This window comes from Protopterus annectens, chromosome 6.part1 (genome assembly GCF_019279795.1).
Source record: "Protopterus annectens isolate FY-2018-M chromosome 6.part1, PAN1.0, whole genome shotgun sequence".
NCBI classification, from domain to species: Eukaryota; Metazoa; Chordata; order Ceratodontiformes; family Protopteridae; genus Protopterus; species Protopterus annectens.
Genome location: NC_056738.1, coordinates 428,592,126 through 428,618,435, shown reverse-complemented (window position 1 = coordinate 428,618,435; position 26,310 = coordinate 428,592,126). Strand labels below are relative to the sequence as shown.

At 42.3% G+C, this 26,310-nt stretch overlaps 1 protein-coding gene across 1 annotated transcript in view; it reads left to right on the top strand.

Annotated features, from left to right (window-relative positions):
- The window catches only part of INO80D (INO80 complex subunit D), a 1,521,357-nt gene that overhangs the window by 946,888 nt on the left and 548,159 nt on the right, over positions 1 to 26,310 (top strand). The window contains exon 7 of the mRNA XM_044075859.1: positions 2,591 to 2,703. Within this exon, the coding sequence (XP_043931794.1) occupies positions 2,591 to 2,703 (113 nt within the window). The remainder of the gene's footprint in view (positions 1 to 2,590; positions 2,704 to 26,310) is intronic.

Genomic DNA, 26,310 nt, shown 5'->3' with positions numbered 1-26,310 from the left:
TAAGCAGTGGACTTTCGTTCTCCTCCATCAAAATCCATGCCTCAGCCATTTCTGAAGAATACAACACTGATCCTCCTCTATTCTTTCACCCTCTTTTAAGACAGTTCCTCAGAGGGGCTAAGAATTTAAGACCTCCAAGGAAACAACCAATACCTGCTTGGGATCTAAATTTCATTCTGGAAAAACTGACTTTGCCTCCTTTTGAGCCAGCTGCTTCATCAGATTTGCAATATTTGTCCTGGAAAACAGCTTTCCTTCTGGCTATCACTTCAGCTCGTAGAGTTTCGGAACTACAGGCTCTCATGGCTGTCCAGCCTTTTATCATCTTCCATCAGGACAGAGTTTCCTTACGAACCAACCTGTCCTTTATGCCTAAAGTGGTATCCAGGGTAGCTTTAAATCAGGCCATACATTTACCTACTTTTTATCCCAATCCTCAAAGCAAAGGGGAGAGATTACTACATTCCTTGGACATCCACAGGCAACTGCGTTATTATTTGGACAGAACAAAACCTTCCAGAAAATCAGAACAGCTCTTTGTGGCCTATGCGGTAGGAGGTCAAGGAAAGCCAATTTCCAAGCAGACAATCTCAAAATGGATAGCCCACTGCATACGCTTTTGCTATTCCTTTCATGGCAAAACTGTTCCTACAGGCATTAGAACTCATTCCACCAGGGCCACAGCCACCTCTGCAGCCTTCCTCAGAGGAGTTCCTACCAAGGATATTTTGGAAGCAGCCACTTGGAGTTCTGTGCATACCTTCTCCAAACACTACAACCTACCATTATACTCCAAATCTAGAGCAGGCTTTGCCACTGCAGTCTTGCAGGGCATTTTGGCTCCTCCTAGTTCCACCTAGTGCCTACCACCCCTTTCTTAGTTTTGGGATTCTACCCATCTGTTATGACTGCAGCTGTATGCACGATAAACATAGTACAGTTTTGTACCTACCATAAATGTAGATGTTCGAGTGCTAATACAGCTGCAGTCCAGGTTTCCCTCCCTCCTTCCCCTCTAGGGGTATTCTTTTATGGTGTATTTGCTTGCAACTGTTTTTTTTAATTATATTGCATTGCATTACTTCATAATTTTATGTATTGCCTTCTTTCTGGGGGCACCTGACATCTGGGGCAAGAAAAACTGAAGAAAATGGCGTCTGCTGGTTCTTTTATACCCCTGTCTCACTGACGTCAGGGAAGAAGCAACGACAACCGACGCCGGACCTAGACTTTGGAATTCGGCCGACCGAGGATCCGCCTGACGGCAGGAGAACCCATCTGTTATGACTGCAGCTGTATTAGCACTCGAACATCTACATTTATGGTAGGTACAAAACTGTACTTTCTAATTCTCGAAGCAGCTACATGGACTTATGTACATACCTTCACTAAATATTACAAATTGGATGACATTTCTAAGTCCAGAGCAGGGCTTGCTAGAGCCATACTTATTGGGTTCCTGGAGAGCTCCATTGACTCTGCCTCTGCCGTCTGTTCATGAACTTTTGTATTCTCTGTCATGTTATAAGTACTGCAACAGATGAAGAGAAGGACATAGAATAGTTGTGTAAAATTTTACAATAACGATATATGTCCTCTTCTCTGTTGCAGTGTTCCATTCCCCCTTCCTTCCCCCTGGTGATTTGATTCTTTTTTCCTGGATGGTCATACCTTACCTTCCTTAGGCAGGCTTCCTCTTGAGGCATTAAGTTCTGAGGTAAATGCGTGGGTACCTCACTTTTATGGCTGATGTATAACAGCCTACATGCGACGTACCATGCATCCTACAGTAGTGTCTGGTTGCCTGCTGTGGAGATCTCCCCTTTGTTATGAATAGTGTAGCAAAGAAGAGAAGGACATCTATCTTTATGGTAAGATTTTACTAAACTATTCTTTATTGCAAATGCATAATTTTAGTTTTCAGTTGGCAGGCAGCCCAGAGTCCAGGTGTCTGCGTGAAGGAAGATTTTTTTTTAGATTGTCTTGCTGCTTTAATCAGTGTTTTGTTGTTGAGATCATGTGCGTTTGTTGTACTCTTTTGCCACTTCTAAGATACTTGGGGTTAAGTCTCAAGATACTGATTATTTTCTGAAAGATTTAAGTATTCAGATTTGTTTAATTTATATTTTAATGCATGTTCAGAACTTGATCCATACTCGTCAGCAGTTTGAGATTTTAATAAGGAACATCTTCTGGTGCTTTGTCTGATGTGTAAGGGAAGTAAATTTAAATTTAATTTGTAACTGTCGAAGTAATTTGTACATTTTTAATTAGTCCCATGTTCTTTAAACATTCTGAATTTAGTTTTCCATAAAGTCAGTTACCACCTTTAGAACTTCAGTTGTAAGGCATTTTTTAAGAGTCCTAAGTAGGCTTGCTTTCACAGTATGTACCTGAGTAACACTGTAGTGTCACAAACAGTATGCATGGCACACTAATTATGTGCTGTTAAGGACTTGTAAACCTAAATTTGTATTCCACTGTTGGAAATGCAGCCGGTTCATCAGTGAATGATTCTGCAGTATATATATCTTTGAAGAAAAATGTGAATATATCTGAAAACTAATCTTACTCCTGTTTGTTTCCCTAGTGTAAGGCATCCAGAGTCAAGAGAGATGAACTCCACATCTTGTATTACTGGCACTGCTAGGTGTCAGCAGTGTAGCAGAAAGGCTCTTCCATTTACAAGGCATTGTTTTCAACGTATCCTTTGTAAACTGAACAAGAACATCTTCTGTTTACATATCCTAAAGTAAAGATCTGTGGGTGTGCAATTTTTTGTTTGTTTCTAATATGTGCTAAACCTAAAAACTTAATCAGATATTCCTTTTGCATGCAAGTAGGCTAGGTTACTATTATTTCAGAATTTAGGTTTGACTGCAGTATACTTATCACTTTGGATTGTGTTTTTTGACCATTCTGACTATTGTCTTTACAGTTTTCATTTTATTTGCGTCCTTTGTTTGTTCTTTTGTTTTGCCTTGTTGGTATATCCGCTCTGCTCAGTCTCTCTCTTCGTAGTCCATTTGCTATTAGACATTGCCCACACAGACTGTGCCATGCCATAATGTTGCAAGCACCATTATTTAATGGTGTCCTTAGTCGATGTCCATGTTCTCTTGTCTTGGTTAATGTTGATTATTCTTCTTTGGTTAGTATAGTACTGGTTTGATATCTTAAAGTCAGTTAGAGGTAGTGATCTTTTTTCATTGTGATTTTTCCTTTCTTCCAGCAGATTCATGTTACAGGTTTTGATGTTCTTCGTGTTTCACTGTTGCAGTCATCACATTTGGGTTATCTGCCTGCAGGTAGCCCCCAGCCGGCCTGAATATCAAAGTCTTGGGTCCGGAGTCAGTTGCTGTCTCATCTTCCATGACGTCAGATAGTCAGGGGTATAAAGCATGCAGCCGATGCCATTACATCAGTCTTTCTTGCCGTGCGGTGCCCGAAGCAGAAGCAGTTCGCAAGTGTCGGTCGTCCGACTCCTGAAATTTTCGTTTTCGAGTTTCAGATCCGAATTTTTCAACTAAGCTAATACCCCATTGGGATCCTTTTTCTTGCTCTAAACCAATGCCAGTAAAAGTTAACAATTGTATTTCTTGTGGAAAGCAAATACCTCATAAAGATTTTAATTCGTACTGCATTCCTTGCTTAGGCTCAGACCATGACGTACCTAGCTGTCGGTTTTGTGCCTTATTCAAACCTCATACTATTCATCGTCGGTTCATTTTCGCATCTAAATATTTTGGTACTCTGTTCAGTTATCCAGAAATGACTTCGGTAAGCCACCCGACTACCAACATTCCAAAAAAACCACAAAGATAAAGACAGAGACAGACTGCATAGGTCCAAAGCTGCCGACGATGCTTCTCCTAAGCTAGTCGCCAGTTCGCCGGTACTCAGTGAGGCGCATTCACAGCCCCAGATACCCGCTACTTCATATTTGCAGGCCTCTACTGAGACCCACTAGGAGTCCAGTATGCCGCGATATGCTTCTTCGACTGTGAAACCTGCGGATGTCTCTACCTTGTGTGGGTCCAGAGCCACTGTGCAGGCACTGGCTTCTGAGGGTGTATTCAGGCCTACTGACTTGCATATTAAACCTACGCCATCTTCTTCTTCAAGGCCTAAAACTCAATCCATGCCTAGAAAACAGATGCCCAGACCGCATGGTCAGGCCCCTATGCCTAAAAAACAAATGATAAGAATGGCTGAAGACCTTATTACTCTAATCAGGGGAAGCATCCTTCTTTCTCTAAGAGACCTAGGACTGATTTTTCCTACTGATTCGTTTGATCAGGATTCTGAAATTTCTGTTTTCTCTGATGACCAGGATTTGCCCTTATCTACCTATGAGGATTCTGATGCAGAGGTCTCTATTCCCTCTGCTTCCCCTCCAGAGGATTTCTCTTTTGGTGAAACCTTGCATACTCTTAGGGAGCATTTCCGCCGGGAAAGCCAGGATTACTCTGACTCCAAAAAGAGGCTTAGGGAATTCTTACTCCTGCCTCAACGCAGGCCTTTAGCTATCCCTTCTGTACTGGAAATTGTAGATGACACCTCCTCGGAATCTAGCCTGGCCCTGACACTTTACCTCCTGCTCCCAGAAAACCTGATGGGTATTACAGGGTACCTGACTTTCACAAGTTCCTTTTTTAAAAATCCTACTGCAGATCCTGAAACCATTTCACAGGGACCCAAGGGCATTAAGGCTACTACTGCCAAAAATCCTACCCCCTCTGATAGAGATTCCAAGGTCCTGAATAGATTGGGTAAGAAGGTATACACTTCTGCAGCTTTGGCCATTAGGGCCTTAAACTGCCAGTTTCATATGTGAAGTGTCAGCAGCATATTATTGGATTGCTTAAACAGAAAATGATGTTGATTACTGACTGTGCTGAAAATAAAGAATTACAGGATTTAATGCATTCTGCTGAATAAGTTGGAAAACATACTTTGCAATGTGGTCTTGATTCATTAGAGGCATCTTGCAGGGCTGCTGTCACTGAGTCTGTACTTAGAAGGCATGCTTAGCTTAAGGAGCAATCTTTGCCAGATCATGTTAAAGCTAAATTACTGGATGCTCCCTTAAACCAAGACCACCTGTTTGGCAACAAAGCAGAAGAAGTACTTAAAAAGATGGAGGAAAAAGCTAAATCTATGCAAACTGTTAAAGATTTCCTGCAAGTACAGCCTTCCAGATTTAGTAGGCATTGGCCCTCTAAGAACTGGTCCTTTCCTGCCTCTTCCAGGCCTTCTCAGCCCAAACCCAGAACCAGCAGAACACCCAGGCTTCAGTCCCAAGGTACTCACAGGCCTAAGCAGTGGGGGGGGGGGGGGGGCTCTCACTTCCAAAGAAGGAAGTAGTAAGACTCCCCCGTATGGTAAACTGTCTTAATGACTTAACTTTAAACCTTCCAAGCCCTGCTCAACTTACTGTTCCTTTAGGGGGAAAGATCACCCTGCATGCAAAAAATTGTGAACTCATTACCCAGGACAAATGGGTTTTAAATATAGTTTCCCAAGGATACAGATTCCACTTCCACTCCTTACCAACCCCAAACGGTTGGCCAGACCTACCCCCAAGTCAGTGGGCAGAGGCTCAAAAGCAAGTTCTCTCTGTTCTAAGCATCAGGGCTATTCTTCCTTTCCCAGAAGAATGGGGGCAAGGTTTCTGCTCAAGACTTTTCCTGGTACCCAGAAAAGACAATTCCTGGTGTCCTATCCTGGACCTGTCTATCCTAAATACCTTTTTGGTAATCCCAAAATTCAAAATGCTAACTCTTCATCAGCTGTTTCCCATGCTAGGCAAAAATGCCTGGTTGGGAACACTGGATTTAAAGGAAGCCTACCTGCACATCCCAATAAGAGAATCTTGCAGAAGATACCTGTACTTCAGAGCAAGCTACATGCACTATCAGTTCTCTGCACTGCCCGTTGGCTTATCTACTGCGCCCAGGGTATTCACAAAGTGCCTAGCTCCAGTTATTGCATTTTGCAGGCAAAGAAATATTCAAATATACCCTTACCTGGACGATTGTCTAATTCAGGCAGAAAGCCAGGACATACCATTAAATCATCTGGCATTTGTAAAGAAATTACTAACTTCTCTGGAGTACACCATAAACGAAAAGAAGTCACATCTTGTACCCTGCCAACAAATTGTATTCCTGGGAGCAACCTTGAATACAACTTCCCAGATGGCTTACCTCACGCCTCAGAAAAACAAGTTCATTTGACAACCTACTTCAAACTACTGGCCACAAAGACGCAGCTCTCTGCAAGGAAAATACTGCAAGCCCTGGGGTTCATGGCCTCTTGCATTCTACTAATTCCATATGCAAGACTGCATATGAGGAAACTACAATGGTATCTAAAAAGCCTGTGGTGTCAACATTCTCAGGATCTAGAATCAATGATTCCTATCATACCTTGTCTAAAGGTAAGTGTTCCTTTGATGGGCGGCGGCCTGCCACCAAAACAAGGGACTGCCATTTACTCTACCCCCTGCTGCCCAAACCCTAACAACAGTGCATCAGACTATGCATGGGAGGCTCACTTGGCAGGGCAGTGCAGTGCATTCAGGGCAAATGGAACCCAAGTCAAATGCACCTGCATATCAATCAAAAAGAAATGTTAGTGGTGCAGAATGCTCTGACAGCCTTCAAGGACCACATTCTTCCAGGACAATTATTGGTAAAGGTGGACAAACACCACTGTTATGTGGTACATAAACAAGCAGGGGGGAACTCACTCTTAACCCTCTCTGCAGACTAGCCATGGCTTTGTGGAACACAGCCTTGTAATACCAAGTGTACCTACAAGCTCAATTCCTGCCAGGAAAGCTAAATACACAGGCAGATGACCTAAGCAGAAATCTCATGGACCCACATGAGTGAAAACTGGAACCAAAGATATTCAACATGTTGAGAAACAAATGGGGGAGCCCAGAGGTAGACCTGTTTGCCTCCCCTCAGAACTACCAGTTGGACAAATTCTGCACAAGGACTCCCCACAAACAAGCTTGGAAAGTGGATGCCCTGTCCTTCACCTGGAAAAACCTATCAGTTTATGCCTTTCCCCCTCTGCCTCTCCTCTCCAAAATGCTACTAAAGATCCAACAGGACAAACCAAGGAGAATACTGGTTGCACCAGACAGGCCACACCAACACTGGTGTACCCCCTCTTGCGCAGTGTGTCACTGCTGGCACCTGCCTCAGACCCCTGCCCTGCTGTCCCAGCAGGAGGGCCAGATTCTGCACCCACAGCTTCAAGCCCTGAACCTTGCAGCCTGGCTAATTACCTGATGTCTTCGTTACCATTCCTCAGTAAGCAAGTGATGGATGTCATTCTGTGGAGGCAAGGAGGTCTAGTACTAGAAAATCCTATGCTGAAAAATGGAAAAGATTCTGTTCCTGGAGCCAAACTCAGGGGATGGGCACAGCAGTGTCCAGTCTACCTCATATTCTTCAATACTTAACTGAGATGCTTCAGAAGGGCCTTTCCTTGTCTTCCATCAAAATTCATGCCTTAGCCATTTCAGCACATTACAATACAGAGCCACCCCTCTTCTCTCATCCACTGCTGAAGCAATTCCTCAGAGGGGCCAAAAACTCAAGACCACCCAGGAGAGCCCCTACTCCAGCCTGGGACCTTAACTTCGTATTGGAAAAGTTAAAATTCTTTTCTTGGAAACAGCCTTCCTTCTAGTCATCACTTCAGCAAGATGGGTGTCTGAATTACAGGCCCTCATGGCAGTGGAGCCTTTCATCATCTTTCATGCAGACAGGGTGTCCCTCAAGACCAATCCTTCCTTTATGCCCAAGGTGGTATCCATTGTGGTCTTTAATCAGTCCATTCATTTGCCAACCTTCTTTTCTAATCCACAGAACAAAGGGGAACGAATACTGCACTCCTTAGATGTGCACAGACAACTTTGATTTTACTTGGACATTGCTAAGCCTCTTAGGAAATCTGAACAGCTGCTGGTTGCATTTGCTGCAGGGGCAGAGGGGAAGGCCATTTCAAAGCAAACCATTTTTTAGTGGATAGGCCATTCCATTCATTTCTGCTATAATCAGTATGGAAAACCTACCCCACAGGGGATAAGACCACATTCCACCAGGGCTGAATCTACCTCTGCAGCCTTTTTCAGAGGTGTCCCTACTAGGGACATCCTAGAAGCTGCTACCTGGAGTTCTGTACATACCTTCAACAAGCATTACCACTTGCCAGTTTTTTCTAAATCCAGAGCTGGCTTTGCCACTGCAGTCTTGCAGGGCCTTATAGCTGGTCCTAATACTATCTAATTACCTCCTCCCATCCTTAGCTTTGGGAATCTACCCAAATGTGATGACTGCAACAGTGAAACACGAAGAACATAGTACAGTTTTGTGCACTTACCATAAATGTAGATGTTCGAGTGTATTCACTGTTGCAGTCATTACTCTTGGGTTATCCTGCTGGCAGGCTACCCGCAGTCAGCCTGAATTCCAAAGTCCTGGTCCGGCGTCGGTTGCGGTCGCCTCTTCTCTGACGTCAGTGCACCAGGGGTATAAAAGATGCAGCCGGCGCCATTTTCTCCAGTCTTTCTTGCCGCTCGGTGCCCGAAGCAAAAGCAGTTCGCAAGTGTCGGTCGGCCGACTCCTGAGATTTTCAAATCCAAATTTAAGAACCGAAGTCTTCATTAAAGCTAAGTACACCGTTGGGGAAACTTTTTTCTTGCTCCAGACCAATGTCAGAAAAAGTTAACAGTTGTATTTCTTGTGGGAAGCAAATACCTCATAAGGATTTTCATTCTTACTGTATTCCTTGCCTAGGCCCTGACCACAACGTTGCTAACTGTCGGATTTGTGCTAGATTTAACCAACGCACTATTAAGTGTCAGTTTGATTTTGCATTTCATTACTTTGGCCGAAGGTTTAATTATATAATGCTGTCGGAACAACCGATGACCGGAGTTTACAAAAAATGCAAGGAAAAGGATAGGCATCCGAGGTCCAAAACCGACGACGAGGCCTCCGTTAGGCCAGTCGCCTGTTCGCTGGTTCTCAGTGAGGCGCTTTCACAGCCTCTGGCGCCCGCTACCTCAGAGCCACAGGCCGCTTCCAACTCCCATGTGTATCCAACTGGGCCTGTGGATCCTCAAGGTATTGGACACTCGGAAATCATTCCCTCAGGTGGGGTCCGGAACCGCTGAGCAGGTATCGACTTCTGAGGGTGTTTTCAGACCTACACCAGTTATATGTTAAACCATCTTCAGCTTCAAAGACAAAGGCTAAAGTAGCTCTAAAGACAAAGAAACAAGTACAGCATTCTCCTACTCAGACTTCAATGCCTAAAAAACAGATGCTTAAAATGGCTGAAGACCTAACTACTTTATCAGGGGCTCCCATCCCCCTTCTGATAAGAGGCCAAGGCAAGAGACAGAATATGATTCTTCTGATCAGGTTTCTATTTCCTCTGATTCCTCTTCTGAACAGGATTATTCTCTTCCTCCCTATGAGGATTCTGATGCTGAAGAACCTATTCCTTCAGCCTCTCCTCCTGAGGATTATTCTTTTGGGGAAACCCCTGCATACCATGAGGGAGCATTTCCACTGGGAGAGCCAAGATTACTCAGAATCTAAGAAAAGGCTCAGAGACTTTCTGCTTCTTCCTCAGCACAGACCCCTTGCTATTCCACCTGTTTTAGACATTGTAGATGATGTATTTTCAGAGTCCGGCCTCTCCCCTGACTCTCTACCCCCTGCACTTGCTAAGCCAGACAGATACTACAGGGTCCCAGATTCTCATAAATTCCTATATAAAAACCCCGCTGCTGACCCAGAAACTGTATCTCAGGGTCCCAAAGGGGTCAAAGCTTCCACTGCAAAAAACCCTGTCCCCTCTGATAGGGATTCTAGGGCACTGGACAGATGGGGGAAAAAAGTTTACACTTCTGCTACCTTGGCTGTAAGGGCTTTAAATTGTCAGTTTCATATGCTTAAATATCAGCAATACTTAATGTCACTGCTTAAACAGAAAATGTTGCCAAATTCTGAAAGTTCAGAGAACAAGGAAATGCAGGATTTATTGCATGCAGCTGAACAAGTGGGAAAACATACTTTGCAATGTGATTATGATTCACTGGAGGCCTCTTGCAGGGCTGCTGTTACAGGTTCTGTTATTAGAAGGCATGCTTGGTTAAAGGAACAGAATCTGCCTGATCATGTTAAAGCAAAATTATTAGACGCTCCATTACAGCATGATAATTTGTTTGGTGCTAAAGCAGAAGAGGTGTTGAAGAAAATGGAGGATAAAGCGAAATCCATGCAGACAGTTAAGGAATTCTTACAGGTACAGCCACCCAGATTTAGCAGGAATTGGCCTTCAAAAAATTGGTCCTTTCCAGTGTCAGACAGGCCACAAAGAGGCAGATACAGACATCCCAGAGGCAGATCTCAGCCCCAAGGCTCATACAGGCCTAAACAATGGGGTGCTCCTACCTCCAAAAGCGGAGAAGACAAATCACAACCTTACAGGAAACAGTCCCAATGACTTTCCTCTGCCAGATCCAAGCACTTTTCTTTTGGCAGCCCCCTTGGTGGGAAAACTAGCATTTTTTTTCACCAAATTGGCAAATGATTACCCAAGACAAATGGGTCTTGAGCATAGTGTCTCAAGGCTACAGGTTCCATTTTCACACCCTACCAAGAGCAAAAGGTATGCCAGATCTGCCACACAATCAATGAGCAGAGGCACAAAAGCAAATTACAGCCCTCATGGACGAGGGCCCTTCAACAAGTACCACAACAAGAGCAGGGGAAGGATTTTACTCCAGACTTTTCTTAGTGCCCAGAAAGGACAAAACCTGGAGACCAATATAGGACCTGTCTATACTAAACACGTTTCTGGAGGTTCCAAAATTCAAGATGTTGACTCTACAGCAGCTACTGCCCATGCTGGGCAAGAAGGCTTGGCTCGTAACTTTGGACCTAAAAGAGGCGCATACCTGCATGTCCCAATCATACAATCTTGCAGAAGATACCTCAGATTCATAGCTTGCTCAATGCACTACCAATTCTCTGCACTGCCCTTTGGCTTATCTACTGCGCCCAGTGTCTTCACAAAATGCCTGGCACCAGTAATTGCATTTTGCAGACAAAGAGGAATTGAAATATATCCTTACTTCTACGACTGCCTTATTCAAGCAGAGAACAAAGACATTCTTCTAAAGCATTTGGCATTTGTAAAAAGATTACTAATTTATCTAGGGTACACAGTAAACGAAAAGAAATCAAAATTAGTACCCTGTCAAGAGATAATATTCCTGGGTGCAAGCTTAAATACAACTAACCAGATGGCTTATCTCACGCCAGACAAACAAAGGCAACTGACTTCTTACTTCAAAAAGTTGGCAACAAAGACCCAGTTATCTGCAAGGAAAATCCTGCAGGCCTTGGGTTTCATGGCATCCTATTAATTCCATATGCCAGACTGCATACGAGGAAACTACAGTGGTATCTAAAAAGTGTTTGGACTCAGCATTGCCACAGCCTGGAGACAGTAATTACCCTCATTCCCTGCCTGCAACAGGAGTTTCGATGGTGGGCACAGGCCTGTCACCACAACAAGGGTCTGCCATTCACTTTACCCACAGCCAGACAGACACTGACAATGGATGCATCAGATTATGCCTGGGGGGCCCATATGGCAGGAAAATGTATTCAGGGCACATGGCCTGCAAGCCAGATGCATCTTCACATCAATCAAAAAGAGATGCTAGCTGCTCAGAATGCCCTGACAGCTTTCAAGGATCTACGTCATCCAGGACAGCTACTGATAAAGACGGAGAATACTACGGTCATGTGGTACATAAACAAGCAGGGAGGCACACATTCCTACCCCCTCTGCAGACAAGCAATGACCTTATGGGACACAGCATTGACTTAAGTTCACCTGCAAGCACAATTCCTGCCAGGAAAAACAAATATTCTGGCAGACGAACTAAGCAGAAACATCATGGATCCCCACGAGTGGAAACTGGATCCACAAGTCTTCAGCATGATAACAAGGAAATGGGGATGCCCAGACATAGCTCTATTCGCCTCCCCTCACAACTGCCAGTTACAGAGATTTTGCACAAGGATTTATCACAAACAAGCATGGAGAGTGGACACCCTATCCTTCAGCTGGAAAAATCTAACAGTATATGCCTTTCCTCCACTGCCTCTCCTTCCCAGGGTACTTCTAAAGGTCAGACAAGAGAAGCCAAAAATTATACTGATTGCACCAGACTGGCCACGCCAGCACTGGTACCCAATTCTAAAGAGCTTGTCTCAAGGTCCATCATGGATATTGCCTCAAACTTCGCACTTGCTGACCCAACAAAACAATCAGATCCTGCACAGCCAACTCAGGACCTTAAATCTGGCAGCATGGCGGCTAATGTAGCCATTCAGAACACTCCTCTTTCAAAAGCTGTTATGGATGTTATCTTGGAGGCCAGGAGGCCCAGTACCAGAAAATCTTATGCAGAAAAATGGAAGAGATTCTGTGCTTGGAACCAGGAACAAGGCATTGACACGTATGTACCAAATATCCCTCAGATTTTACAATACCTAACTGAGATGCTGGACAAAGGCCTTTCCTTTTCATCAATTAAGATTCATGCCTCTGCCATTTCAGCCCATTACAATACGGTGCCACCTATCTTCTCTCATCCTTTAATAAGACAGTACCTCAGAGAGGCCAAAAACATCAGGCCTCTAAGGAGAGCACCATTTCCGGCATGGGACTTCAATTATGTCTTGGAGAAACTCACACTGCCTCCTTTTGAGCAAGCCTCAACAGCTGATATAAAATTCTTATCCTGGAAAACAGCTCTGCTCCTAGCAATAACCTCTGCAAGACGAGTCTCAGAGTTACAAGCACTCATGGCTGTGGAACCTTTTATCATTTTTCATCCAGACAGGGTTTCTCTGAGGACAAACACAACATTTATGCCTAAGGTGGTGTCCAGTGTGGCCCTCAACCAAACCATTCACTTGCCTACCTTTTATCCAAACCCACAGAACAAGGGTGAAAAAATTCTACATTCTTTGGACATACACAGGTAGCTACACTTCTACTCGGACAGAACTAAAGCTTTCAGAAAGACTGAGCAACTTTTAGTGTCATACGCTGCAGGATCACATGGAAAGGCTATCTCAAAACAGGCTATTTCTAAATGGATAGCCCATTGCATCCATTTCTGCTATTCTCAGCATGGCAAATCAGTGCCTAAGGGCATTAGGCCTCATTCTACCAGAGCAGCAGCCACTTCAGCAGCCTTCCTCAGAGGAGTACCAGCCAAAGACATCTTAGGGGCTGTAACTTGGAGTTCAATGCACACTTTTACAAAGCACTACCACTTACCTCTTTACTCTAAATCCAGAGCAGGCTTTGCCACTGCAGTTCTGCAGGGCCTCATAGCCTCTCCTAATCCTATTTAGTCCAGCCACCCATCCTCAGCTTTGGGATTCAACTTAAGAGTAATGACTGCAACAGTGAAACACGATGAACATTGTTTAGTTGTGTACCTACCATAAATGTAGATGTTCGAGTTTATTCACTGTTGCAGTCCAGGTTACCCTCCCACCGTCGTCCTTTCTTTTGCTGGGGTTTATCTGTACTTCTCTATTCTATACAACCTAAGTGTTGTATTTGCTTATAGATGAGGGAAATGTTTGTTTACTGCATGTATGTTTATTGGCATTATATATTTAGCCTACCCTTTTAGGGGCACCTGACATCTGGGGCAAGAAAAACTGAAGAAAATGGCATCGGCTGCATCTTTTATACCCCTGGCGCACTGACGTCAAGGAAGAGGCGACAGCAACTGACGCCAGACCAGGACTTTGGAATTCAGGCCGACTGCCGGTAGCCTGCCAGCAGGATAACCCAAGAGTAATGACTGCAACAGTGAATACACTCGAACATCTACATTTATGGTAGGTACACAACTGTACTTTACCCTCCCTCCAGACCCCTGACTTCTATTGACTATACCTCTATTCTTGTTTACTATGCTTAAAGCTTTCTGGTGTATTTGCTTTTTTATTAGAGGTGTAACCTTGTATATAATTGCTTCCCGTTATGGGGGCACCTGACATCTGGGGCAAGAAAAACCGATGTAATGGCGTCGGCTGCATGCTTTATACCCCTGACTACTTGACGTCATGGAAAATGAGACAGCAACCGATGCATGACCCAAAACTTTGATAGTCAGGCCATCTGATGGCTACCTGCAGGCAGATAACCGAAATGTGATGACTGCAACAGTGAATACACTCGAACATCTACAGTTATGGTAAGTGTACACAACTGTACTTTCCTGCCCCAGCATTAGTGCTGTTGTCAGATTTTTAGCTATTCTGATCTGATCCTTTCACTGTTGTAATCTTGGCTGTGACATGGGACCATGAAATACCTGGCCGCAGTGTGTGCACCCTTTTCTGTCTCACCATAGAACAAAACTTGTGCCTGTGCACTCAAATTCCACACCTTAGACCTTTCTGGCTTTTAATGAATTATCTTGACCATTTTATCATTTTCTTGCTTTTTGAGTTTATTCATTCATTAACTGCATGATGGGCTGTTTCGAGGAACATTTACACTTGTAGCCCGTGACATATGCAAGTAATTATGTCTTACATGTAGGCAATCAGTCATGTATTCAATTTTATATAAGTATTGTATCAGTAAGATTACCATGTACAGCTGTAATGGTATCATCTTAGTCGCTAGGTAGGTATAGATGTTACAGCAAGTATAGGTTAGAAGAGAAAAACAATTATGTCGCAAGTGTCAGAGTGCACTGATAAAAATATTTGTGAGCAAAGATAAGTTAGAGTTTTTGTAAAACAGTTGCAGTGGGGGAGGGTAGTACGTGATGTAGAACATGCTTAAAAAGTGAGAGAGTAAGTGTATCAGGGTGGAATAACAAAAGATGGGCAAATTCAGAGAAAACTGTTTCATAAGAGTTTTAGAAAGTCTCCATAATGTAACGTGAGTAGTTATGGATAGATGTAGAGTGTTTAATAACTAGCAGTGGCCAGATGTCTATGTAATAACTGTTGAAAAAAAACTGTCCTAGCTTAAGTCAGTACCATATCTGTAGTAAGTTCTTCTGTAAGCTTCGGATCCTTTACAGTGCATTAACATATTGACTATTGTTTGTTCTGCTTAGGAGATGACCATGGTACAAGGCATGGCTCATGCTGTAAAAAAAAAAGTCTGTGTGTGTGTGTGTATATATATATATATATATATATATATATATATATATATATATATATATATATATATACACACACATGCACTTTTCCCAAGGATTGTGCAGTTTCAGAGTTGGAATAAATATCCAGTGGATGTGGGCACTGCACTGTCCCACACTAGGGGGTGCAGAGTGGGAAGCAAAAACATGTTTATTATTTGTGTGTTCCAAGGGTTAGACTTGCATTTTTTTTTTTGTTGACCTGTGTTACTGACATCAGCATAGCAGCTGTCATTTGCTTCTATACCAGTACAGATGTGTGTGTGTGTGTGTGTGTGTGTGTGTGTGTGTGTGTGTGTGTGTGTGTGTGTGTATACGTGTATTTTATATATGTGGTAGTAGTGTAGGGTTTGTGGTCCTTTCCACTGTTTGGATGTGTACAGTTGACCCAGTAGTGTATAAAAAGTTGTGTAAGTAATGTCTGTAGGGTTTTATAAAGAGTTCATTGAAAATAAATAGCCTGTGTCAGTGTTGTACTGAGTTCTTTTTAATTAGTGATTTCTCTTTCAGTAAGTAATAGTTTATTAATTTGTGCATGTTTCTTTAAGAAAAGAAATGTACCTAGCTGTATTCGTGAGAGCAAATTTGCTTAATGAGCTGGTGAGTGTAGTATAAACAGTGTCAGTGGAGCAACAGGTAGTACACTCTCCACTATTGCAGATGGCTGTGGGTCCTGTTCTCACACCACGTACATCGATTACTGACACTGCACTGCAACATAAGGGGGGAGTGTACAGTCCTTTGGATGAGACATTAAACTGAGGCCCCAGTCGGCTTAAGTTGGTGGTAACTCAAATGGTTGTAAAAGATCCCATGGCACCTGTCTAAGAGAAGCGTAGGGGTCCTTTATTTAACAAATCTGAAATATTTGCAATATAAACTAAATAAATAAAATCGTAATTACACTAGTTACCATATTATATGCAAGCTACTTCCACTGATCTTGTATTAATTATTTACATTACAAAAATTCAAATCTGACCCCCACTGTACTTTTCACAAACAAGATCTTCACTTCTGATAAATCCCATTTAGCATTATGCATAATTTCTTTTACTCTTTGATTCCAAATTATCCCCATAAAATTATTGAAAAGATTGATAATAAATATTTAAACACTTTGTCTTTGTAAAAATTATATTCAATCATAACCATAATAATATTTTGTATCCTTTAATTTCATCTAAATAATGATTCTTATCTAACTAAAGTCCATAATGCATCAATTCTTTTACATTTCAAAAATACATGTTCAACAGTTTCTACTTTGACAATAATTACATATTCTTTCACTTATTTTTTATATGGCGTGTTTGTTTTGACTGGTAATTTCCTTATCACCAGTCTCCACAAAAAATAAAAGACATTCTACTGTCTGTTTAAGTCTATCATTTCTTGCATCTATAGCTCTGATTTTTACTTCCTCCAATTCTTTCCATGGGTGTACTTAAAAATATTTTGCCTTTACTTTTTTATTCCACTTTTTTCTTTCATCTTCTAAGTCTTCAATATTTATTTTCCACAGTCCAATTTTCTCTTGATATGCTTTCATTTCTTCATTCATATACTCTTTTACAACTTTTTGTCATATACCACATTGTTATATTTGTTTTCTATTAATAGACTTGTTAAATTACCATTTTTGTCCTTTAACCACTGGCTTTATAAGTCCTAAACCAACATTCTGCTTTGCTACATAAAACATACCTCTCTTTACATGATTAAGGTAAGATCCCCATATAAAAGAGGAGATGGTATTAATATATTTTTCAGTTGACAATGGAATACTAAACAGACTAGCTAGATATAAAATATTTGTTAGTACAACAGAGTTAAGTAAGTAAACTTTTTTCTTGAGAAAGAATATTTTAAAAGTCCTCCAAAAAGAACAAATTTTTTTGTAATATTTTCCATTGTAGTAATACAGCATCTCTTTTTCCAAATGTGATATCGTAATAACTTTATTTCTTGAGAATTACATTTAGTTCCTTCAATCCTGCCTTCATGCCCTAAACCTTTATTTTTTTCTGTGTTCAAACACATGCCATTCTTATGTAAACACAAGTTCAACTTGCTTATAATTTTTTCCATCAGTACCTTACTTTATTCAATATCTAACATTGCCATCTTTTGAATTAATGTAACTAGTTATTGCATTTATAACTAATGAAAATGTAATTCATAACTAGTGAAAATATAATGTTACTAAAAGGACATCCATGCCAATATACCTCTTTAAATACTTAATTCTTCACTCAGCCAACCATTAATCAAAACTTTGTGTTCGGTGTATATGCTGTAACACACACATTTTCTTACTTTCGCACTTAAATTGTAAGCTTCAAATATATCCCATAGCATATTATGCTGAGTTCTGTCAAAAGCTTTGCTTAGATCTTCTACCATAATTAATCTTTTCTTGTCTATTTAGTATTTCATCTATAGTTTCTCTAATCGGTAATAATTCTTTATATCCTTTTCCTTTAACACTATATGTTGTATCTAATAGAATATTCTTCGATTCCATTCTTGTCTGCATTATTTTCATAAAGATTATGTAATCAGTATTCAAAATAATAGGCCTCCAATTTCTTATATTGTTTTTCTCATGTTTTTTCCATACAAATTTAATAATTCCACTATATAATTCCTTATATGTCATTAAACCACTCATTTAATACTTTTATGAAATATATATTTTGACTTACTGTCATCTTCTTGTACATTTACTATCCTAAGCCATATGGACCTGCTGCTGTATGTGCATTAACTTGTATAGTGGCTATAAAAAGTGTACACACCCCTGTTAAAATGCCAGGATGTCCTTCAAGAATGCAATTGCAGTCATAACATGTGGGTTGTCCTGCCTCAGGCAGCCCTCGGTCGGCCAGATTCCAAAGTCTGGGTCCGACGTCGGCTGATGTCGCATTTCTCTCCGACGTCAGAGCGGCTGGAGTACATAAGCATCAGCCGACGCCATTTTCTTCAGTCTTTCTTGCCGCGCAGTGCCCGAAGCAGAAGCATTTCGCAAGTGCCGGTCGGTCAGCTCCTGTATTCTACGATACTGAAGTCATCAAAAAAGCTAAGTACCCCATTGGGGACCTTTTCTTGCCTCAGCCGATGTCAGAAATTACTGAAAAAGTTAACAATTGTCTTTTTTGTGGTAAACAAATACCTCATAAGGATTTCCACTCTTACTGCCTCCTTTGCCTGGGCCCAGACCACGACGTCTCGGCCTGTGTAGCCTGTGCTCGCTTTAACAAGCGCACTCAGGCGCCGGGCGGAGTTCGCTGAAGATTTTTTTGGCGATAAATTTGCTTACACCATGCCGTCGGATCTTCCGACATCGCAAACTCCCAAAAAGCGAAAAGACCGGGACCGACATCCTCGGCCCGCGTCTACCACCGACTCCACGCCAAAACATAGCGCGAGTGCTCCGGTTCCCTCTGAGACTGTCTCTCCACCGCTCCGAACCGAAGACACCGCATTACCGATGTCTCCGATTCCAGACATTACTCCGACGCCAGTTATAGATTTTCCTCCGGATACCGAAACCGAGGAAATGCCCGAGACCATTTCTGTAGACAAGGTCACTCCTGCACGTGGAGCTGCCAGGCCTCCTATGGCCATGTCTATTAAGGCCTACACTAGGGCTAAGGCAGCCAGCAAAACAAAGCATATTACTTCTAAATCCTTACCTCAGCCGACTCCGGAGACACAAATTATGTCCATGGCTGCTGATTTAATTTCCATGATTAGAGGTTCACAAGCCCATCCTGAGAGAGCATCCCAGCCTCCTCCTGATAAAAGGCCCCGGGTTGAACCCTCTGACCCTACTGCTTCAGATGAAGACTCTGAGGGCTCTGTCCACTCTGATAGCCAGGAAGAGCTCTTCCAGACCTATGAGGACTCGGATGCAGAAGATTACATCCCTTCGGCCTCCCCTCCTGAGGATATTTCTTTTGGGGAAGTTCTGCACACCATGAGGGAACATTTCAAGTGGCAACGACAGGAATATTCTGATTCTAGGAAACGCCTTAGGACTTTCCTTAAGAAGCCTCAGCACAGGCCCTTAGCTATTCCTCCTGTACTTGATGTTCTGGATGATTTGTATTCTGACTCTAGTGCTACCCCTGATTCTCTTCCTCCTGCTCCAGCCAAGCCAGACAGGTATTACAGGGTCCCAGAAACTCATTCCCATTTATTCAGGGCCCATACTGCTGATTTGGAAACTATTTCACATGGGCCTAAAGGAGTTTCAGCCTCCACCTCAAAAAATCCTTTGCCCTCCAACAGGGAAGCGAGGTCATTAGAGATGGGGCAAAAGGTTTACACATCCACTACCTTATCTATGAGAGCTTTAAATTGCCTTTTCATATGTTACAATATCAGGATTATCTCTTAGAAGATTTACAAAAAACATTAGCTTCTCCTGATCCTTTAGACAGGAAGACTTTGCAGGAAGCTGTACATAACACTCAGCAAGTAAGCAATCACTTCCTGCAGTGTGGATATGATGCACTGGAAGCTTCATGTAGGGCAGCTATGACAGGGGCAGTGATTCGTAGACATGCTTGGTTAAAAGATCAACCTCTACCAGATCATGTAAAAGCAAAGCTTCTCGATGCACCTTTGGAAAAGAACAAGCTTTTTGGTGCAAATGCTAAGGATGTGTTAAAGACCATCGAAGAAAAAGCAAAATCAGTTCAGACTGTGAAAGATTTCCTCCAGGTTCAACCCCCCAGGTTCAGTAGGAATTGGCCTTCAAAAAACTGGTCCTTTCCTAATCCAGAAAAGTTTCAAAGGGGTAAGAACAGACGTGGCCGAGGAAGAGGCCAATACAGAGGCCCTTACAGAGGACGACAATGGCAGCCAGGAAACCAAAGAAGTGATGCAGGGGTTTCACCTGCCCAACAACCACAAACTCAATGACTTTCCTCTACTACCGCCTACCAGGGAACAACTAGAAGCTCCCTTGGGAGGGAAATTATCTCTGTTTGCAGAAAACTGGCACAGACTGACAAAGGACAAATGGATTTTGGACATTATAGACCGAGGGTACAGGTTTCATTTTCATACCTTACCAAGAAAACAAGGCATGCCAAACCTACCACAAAATCAGAGGGCAGAGGCTATCAAGCAAATCACTCTGCTGACTCGAATGAAAGCAATAGAAAGAGTTCCACAACAAGAACAAGACCAGGGGTTTTACTCAAGACTGTTCCTTGTTCCAAGAAAAGAATCTCAATGGAGACCAATACTGGACATGTCCGCATTAAACACCTTTCTCATAGTACCAAAGTTCAAAATGCTGACTCTACAGCAACTCCTTCCCATGCTGGGCAAGGAGTCGTGGCTGATTACTCTGGACCTCAAGGAGGCATACCTGCATGTCCCTATCAGACACAGCTGCAGAAGATACCTCAGATTTCTTGCAGGGCCAGAGCATTATCAATTCTCAGCATTGCCATTTGGCTTATCTACTGCGCCCAGAGTATTTACAAAATGCCTGGCTTCAGTGATTGCTCATTGCAGGCTCCAGGGAATACAAATTTACCCGCACCTGGACGACTGCCTCATACAAGCGGATGACAAATTGATGTTGACAAAAAACCTGGATTATGTCATACGATTACTTCAAGCTCTGGGATACACAGTCAACTTCCAAAAGTCAAGACTGCAGCCATCCCAGCAAATAATCTTCTTAGGAGCCAAACTAGACACAGCCTCTCAGATGGCTTACCTGACAGAAGACAAGCAAGAGAAGTTAACTCATTACTTCAAAGGTTTAGCAAAACTCACCCAGATGACTGCAAGGAGATTCCTACAGGCCCTGGGTTACATGGCATCCTGCATTCTACTGGTTCCATTAGCAAAACTGCACATGAGAAAGCTTCAATGGTACCTAAAAAGCATTTTGTCTCAACACAGCAACAACTTGGAGACAATCATACCACTCATTCCATGCCTACAAAAGGAATTCCTATGGTGGGCTTCGGTGAGCCAGGAAAACACAGTTATGTCATTCAAAAAACCACAGATAACACAGACCATGACTACAGACGCCTCAGACCTTGGATGGGGGGCGCACATGGAAGGCAGGTGTATACAAGGACAATGATCTCCAAGGGAAACACATCTGCATATAAACTAAAAGGAAATGCTGGCAGTAATGCATGCCATCGAGGCTTTTCAACACCAACTCCAGCAAGGCCATTTAATGATACGGACAGACAACACCACTGTAATGTGGTACATAAACAAGCAGGGGGCACCCTCTCTTATCCCCTTTGCAGACTGACAATGCAGCTTTGGGAGAAATCACTGAGCCTAAACATCCAGTTACAATCCCAGTTTGTTCCAGGAAAAGACAATGTGTTGGCGGACAGCCTAAGCAGGAATTTCACAGATCCACACGAGTGGAGGTTACATCTGAAGGCCTTCAGACAACTCACTTCGACATGGGGCAAGCCAGAAGTGGACCTATTTGCCTCTCACCTCAACCATCTTCTACCAAAATTTTGCACAAGGACATACCATCCAAAAGCTTGGAAAATAGATGCCCTCTCATTCAACTGGAACTCCCTAGCAATCTATGCATTCCCACCTCTGCCACTGATGACCTCAGTATTACTAAAGATCAAAGCAGAGAAGCCCAAGGGAATCATAATTGCTCCGGATTGGCCAAGACAACACTGGTACCCACTACTACGGAGCATATGTCACACCAGGAGGCGGGCCCTCCCTCAGTGGCCTCTACTTTTGACTCAACACAATTTCGAAACACTGCATCCAAATCTTCAGACACTGCAGCTAACAGCCTGGGAGATCCCATAAATAACTTCAGCTTATCTCTCCAAGGAAGTTCAGCGGATACTAACAGAGGCTCGAAGACCATCCACCAGAAAGGTTTACTTAGCAAAGTGGAAAAGATTCAGCAATTGGAATACCCGCAAGGGACATGATGCATCATTGTTGAACATCCCACTCATCTTGGAATATTTGGCAGATATGTTAAAGAACGGCCTCTCATATTTTTCCATAAAGATACATGCATCTGCTATTTCAGCTAGATACAACACTGATCCTCCTGTTTTCTCTCACCCCTTACTAAGACAATTCCTCAGGGGAATCAAGAACATTAAGCCACCAAGAAAGGCCCCAGTGCCAGCCTGGGACCTCAATTTTGTCTTAGAAAAACTGACTCTACCTCCTTTTGAGCCAGCAGCTTCAGTTGACTTGCAATTTCTCTCATGGAAGACAGCTTTCCTGTCGGCAATTACCTCAGCAAGAAGGGTTTCGGAGCTACAGGCCCTAATGGCAATACCACCCTTTATTATTTTCCACAGAGACAGGGTTTCATTAAGGACCAACCCTGCTTTTATGCCAAAGGTGGTATCTAGGGTTTCTCTAAATCAAGCCATTCATCTGCCTGCTTTCTTCCCCAATCCTGAGAATAAGGGGGAAAGACTTTTGCATACCTTGGACATTCACAGACAACTTCGATACTACCTGGACAGAACCAAGGCCAGTAGGAAGTCTGAACAACTTTTTGTAGCTTACGCCCCTGCAGTCCAAGGAAAAGCAATTTCAAAACAGACTATTTCTAAATGGATTGGACATTGCATCAGATTCTGGTATTCCTTTCATGGAAAGACTGTTCCAGCCAATGTCAGACCACATTCCACCAGAGCTACAGCCACCTCTACAGCATTCTTAAGAGGGGTGCCTACCAAGGACATTCTAGAAGCTGCTACATGGAGCTCCGTGCATACATTCTCCAAACACTACAATCTCCCTCTATATTCCAGATCCAGAGCAGGCTTTGCTTGGCAGTCCTGCAGGGTTTGATTGCCACACCATCTCTTTCCTAGAGCATACCTCCTCCCCAGCTAAGCTATGGTATTCTACCCGTGTTATGACTGCAGTTGCATTCTTGAAGGACATAGTACAGTTTTGTACCTACCATAAATGTAGATGTCCGATAGACATGCAACTGCAGTCGGATTTTCCCTCCCTCCATACCCCTCTATGCCTAGGGTCCACTCCTATCCCTGTTATTCTTAGCTGGGGATATCTGTTATGGTGTATTTGTTTTATTGCTCATTTATTTGTTTGGAATCCTGTTTTTGTCTTCCAATTTGATTACAGCCTTCCTTGGAGGGCACCTGGCATCTGGGGCAAGAAACACTGAAGAAAATGGCGTCGGCTGATGCTTATGTACTCCAGCCGCTCTGACGTCGGAGAGAAATGCGACATCAGCCGACGTCGGACCCAGACTTTGGAATCCGGCCAACCGAGGGCTGCCTGAGGCAGGAAAACACACATGTTATGACTGCAGTTGCATGTCTATCGGACATCTACATTTATGGTAGGTACAAAACTGTACTTTTTGTGATATTAAAAAATTACACCACAATAAATTATTTCAAAACTTTTTCCACCTTTAATGTGGCCTATAACCTGTACAATTTAATTGAAAAACAAACAAATATTTTAGGGGAAAATATAAAAAATTAAAAAAAATACAATATGCTGGTTGCATTAATGTACACACCCTTAAACTAATGCTTTGTTGTGTGTGCACACCCTTAAACTAATACTTTGTTGAAGCATCTTTTGATTTAATTACAGCATTCAGTCTTCTTGGGTACACACCTGCCAACAATTAAAGAGACTCTGATTAACCCCAAATAAAGTTCAGCTCTCCTAGTAGGATTTTTCTGACATTTACTCAGTTACCTGCTAAAGAAAAAGGCATTGTTCGCAGAGAGCTTACAAAGCATCAAAGGGATCTCATTGTTGAAAGGTATCAGTCAGGAGAAAGGTACAAAAAAATTTCCACATCATTGGATATACCATAGAACACAGTGAAGACAGCCATCAAAAAGTGGAGAAAATATGAGACAACAGTGATGTTGCAAAGAACTGGACGTCCCTCCAAAATTGATGACTAGACGAAAACTGTTCAGGGAGGCTGCCAAGACTCCTACAGCAACACTGAAGGAGCTGCAGGAATTTCTTACAAGTACTTTTTGTGTAGTACATGTGACAGCAATCTCCCGTATTCTCCATATGTCTGGACTGTGGGGTAGGGTTGCAAGATGGAAGCCTTTTCTTACACAGAAAAATATCCAGGTTGGCTAAAATTTGCAAAATAATACATCAAGTCTCCCAAAAACATGTGGGAAAATGTTTTATGGTCTGATGAGACCAAGGTTGAACTTTCTGGCCACAATTCCAAAAGGTACATTTGGCACAAAAACAACACTTCGCATCACCAAAAAAGAACACCATCCCCATTGTGTGAAGCATGGTGGTTGGCAGTATCATGCTTTGGGGTTGCATTTCTTCAGCTGGAACTGGAGCATTAGCCAAGGTGGAGGGAATTATGAACAGTTCCAAATTCCAGTCACTTTTGGCCCAAAACCTTCAGGTGTCTGCTAGAAAGCTGAAGAAGAGTTTCACCTTTCAACATGACAATGACCCCAACCATACATCCAAATCAAGAAAAGAATGGCTTCACCAGAAGAAAATTAAAGTATTGGAATGGCCCAGCCAGAGCCCAGACCTAAATCCAATAGAATATATGTGGGGCAACCTGAAGAGGGCTGTGCACAAGAGATGCACTTGCAAAGTAATAGATTTGGAGTGCTTTTGCAAGGAAGAGGGCAAATATTGCCAAGTCAAGATGTGCCATGCTGATAGACTCCTACCCAAGAAGACTGAATGCTGTAATTAACTCAAAAGGTGCTTCAACAAAGTATTAGTTTAAGGGTGTACACACACAACAAAGTATTAGTTTAAGGGTGTGCATACTTTGCAGCCAGCATATTGTACGTTTTTTATATTTTTTCCCTAACAGATTTGTTTTTAATTGAATTGTACAAATTATTGGTCACATTAAAGGTGAGAAAAGTTTTGAAATGATTTATTGTGGTCTCATTTTTTTTTTATATCACAAAAACCTGGCATTTTAACAGGGGTGTGTACACTTTTTTTTATCCACTGTATATCCAGTTCTTCTAATCTTATGTATATTTTTTTCAAAGTCTTTACTTTCTTGGTCATAGAAAGTTCTTACTTTCCATGACATCCCTTGTTCTTTAGTAATATTTTTATATAAATCTTTTATACATTCTTCAACAATATGTTTTACATCTCTTTGGTCTATCTGTACTATCCTTTTTGTGTATTAATTGTATGATTATGCTGTCTTCCTTAACTATTTTCAGTAAGTAGCTATCTCTTTTTTTTGCCTTGTAGGAAATATCTTTGTTTATACAACATACTTTTTTATTTTTTTCTTGGTTCATTGCATGTAAAATAAATGCATATAGAAATAAATCAAAAACTGAAAATCCAACAAGCCAGGTTGATGATCTTCGTGTTTCACTGTTGCAATCATTACATTTGGGTAATCTGCTGGCAGGTTGCCGTCAGTCGGCCTGAGTAACAAAGTCTAGGGTCCTGCGTCGGTTGCTGTCTCCTCTTCCATGACGTCAGGTTGTCAGGGGTATAAAACATGCAGCCAACACCATTAGTCTTTCTTGCCACGCGGTGCCCGAAGCAGAAGCAGTTCGCAAGTGCCGGTCGGCCGACTCCTGAAATTTTCGTATTCGAGTTTCAGAACCAAAGTCTTCAAACTAAAGCTAAGTACCCCATTGGGGAAACTTTTTCTTGCTCCTTACCAATGTTAGTAAAAGTTAATAATTGCATTACTTGTGGGAAGCAAATACCTCATACGAATTTTCATTTGTACTATATTCCTTGCCTGGGCCCTGATCACAACGTGCCTTGCTGTTGGTTTTGTGCTAAATTTAACCAACGCACTATTAAGCGTCGGTATATTTTTGCTTCTAAATATTTTGTTTCAAGATTTAACTACTCTGAAATGTCGTCGGTTAGCAATCGGACTACCTGAGTTCACAAAAAATGCAAGGAAAAAGACAGAGACAGACCATCGAGGTCCAAAACTGACGACTAAGCTTCTCCTAAGCCAGTCGCCGGTA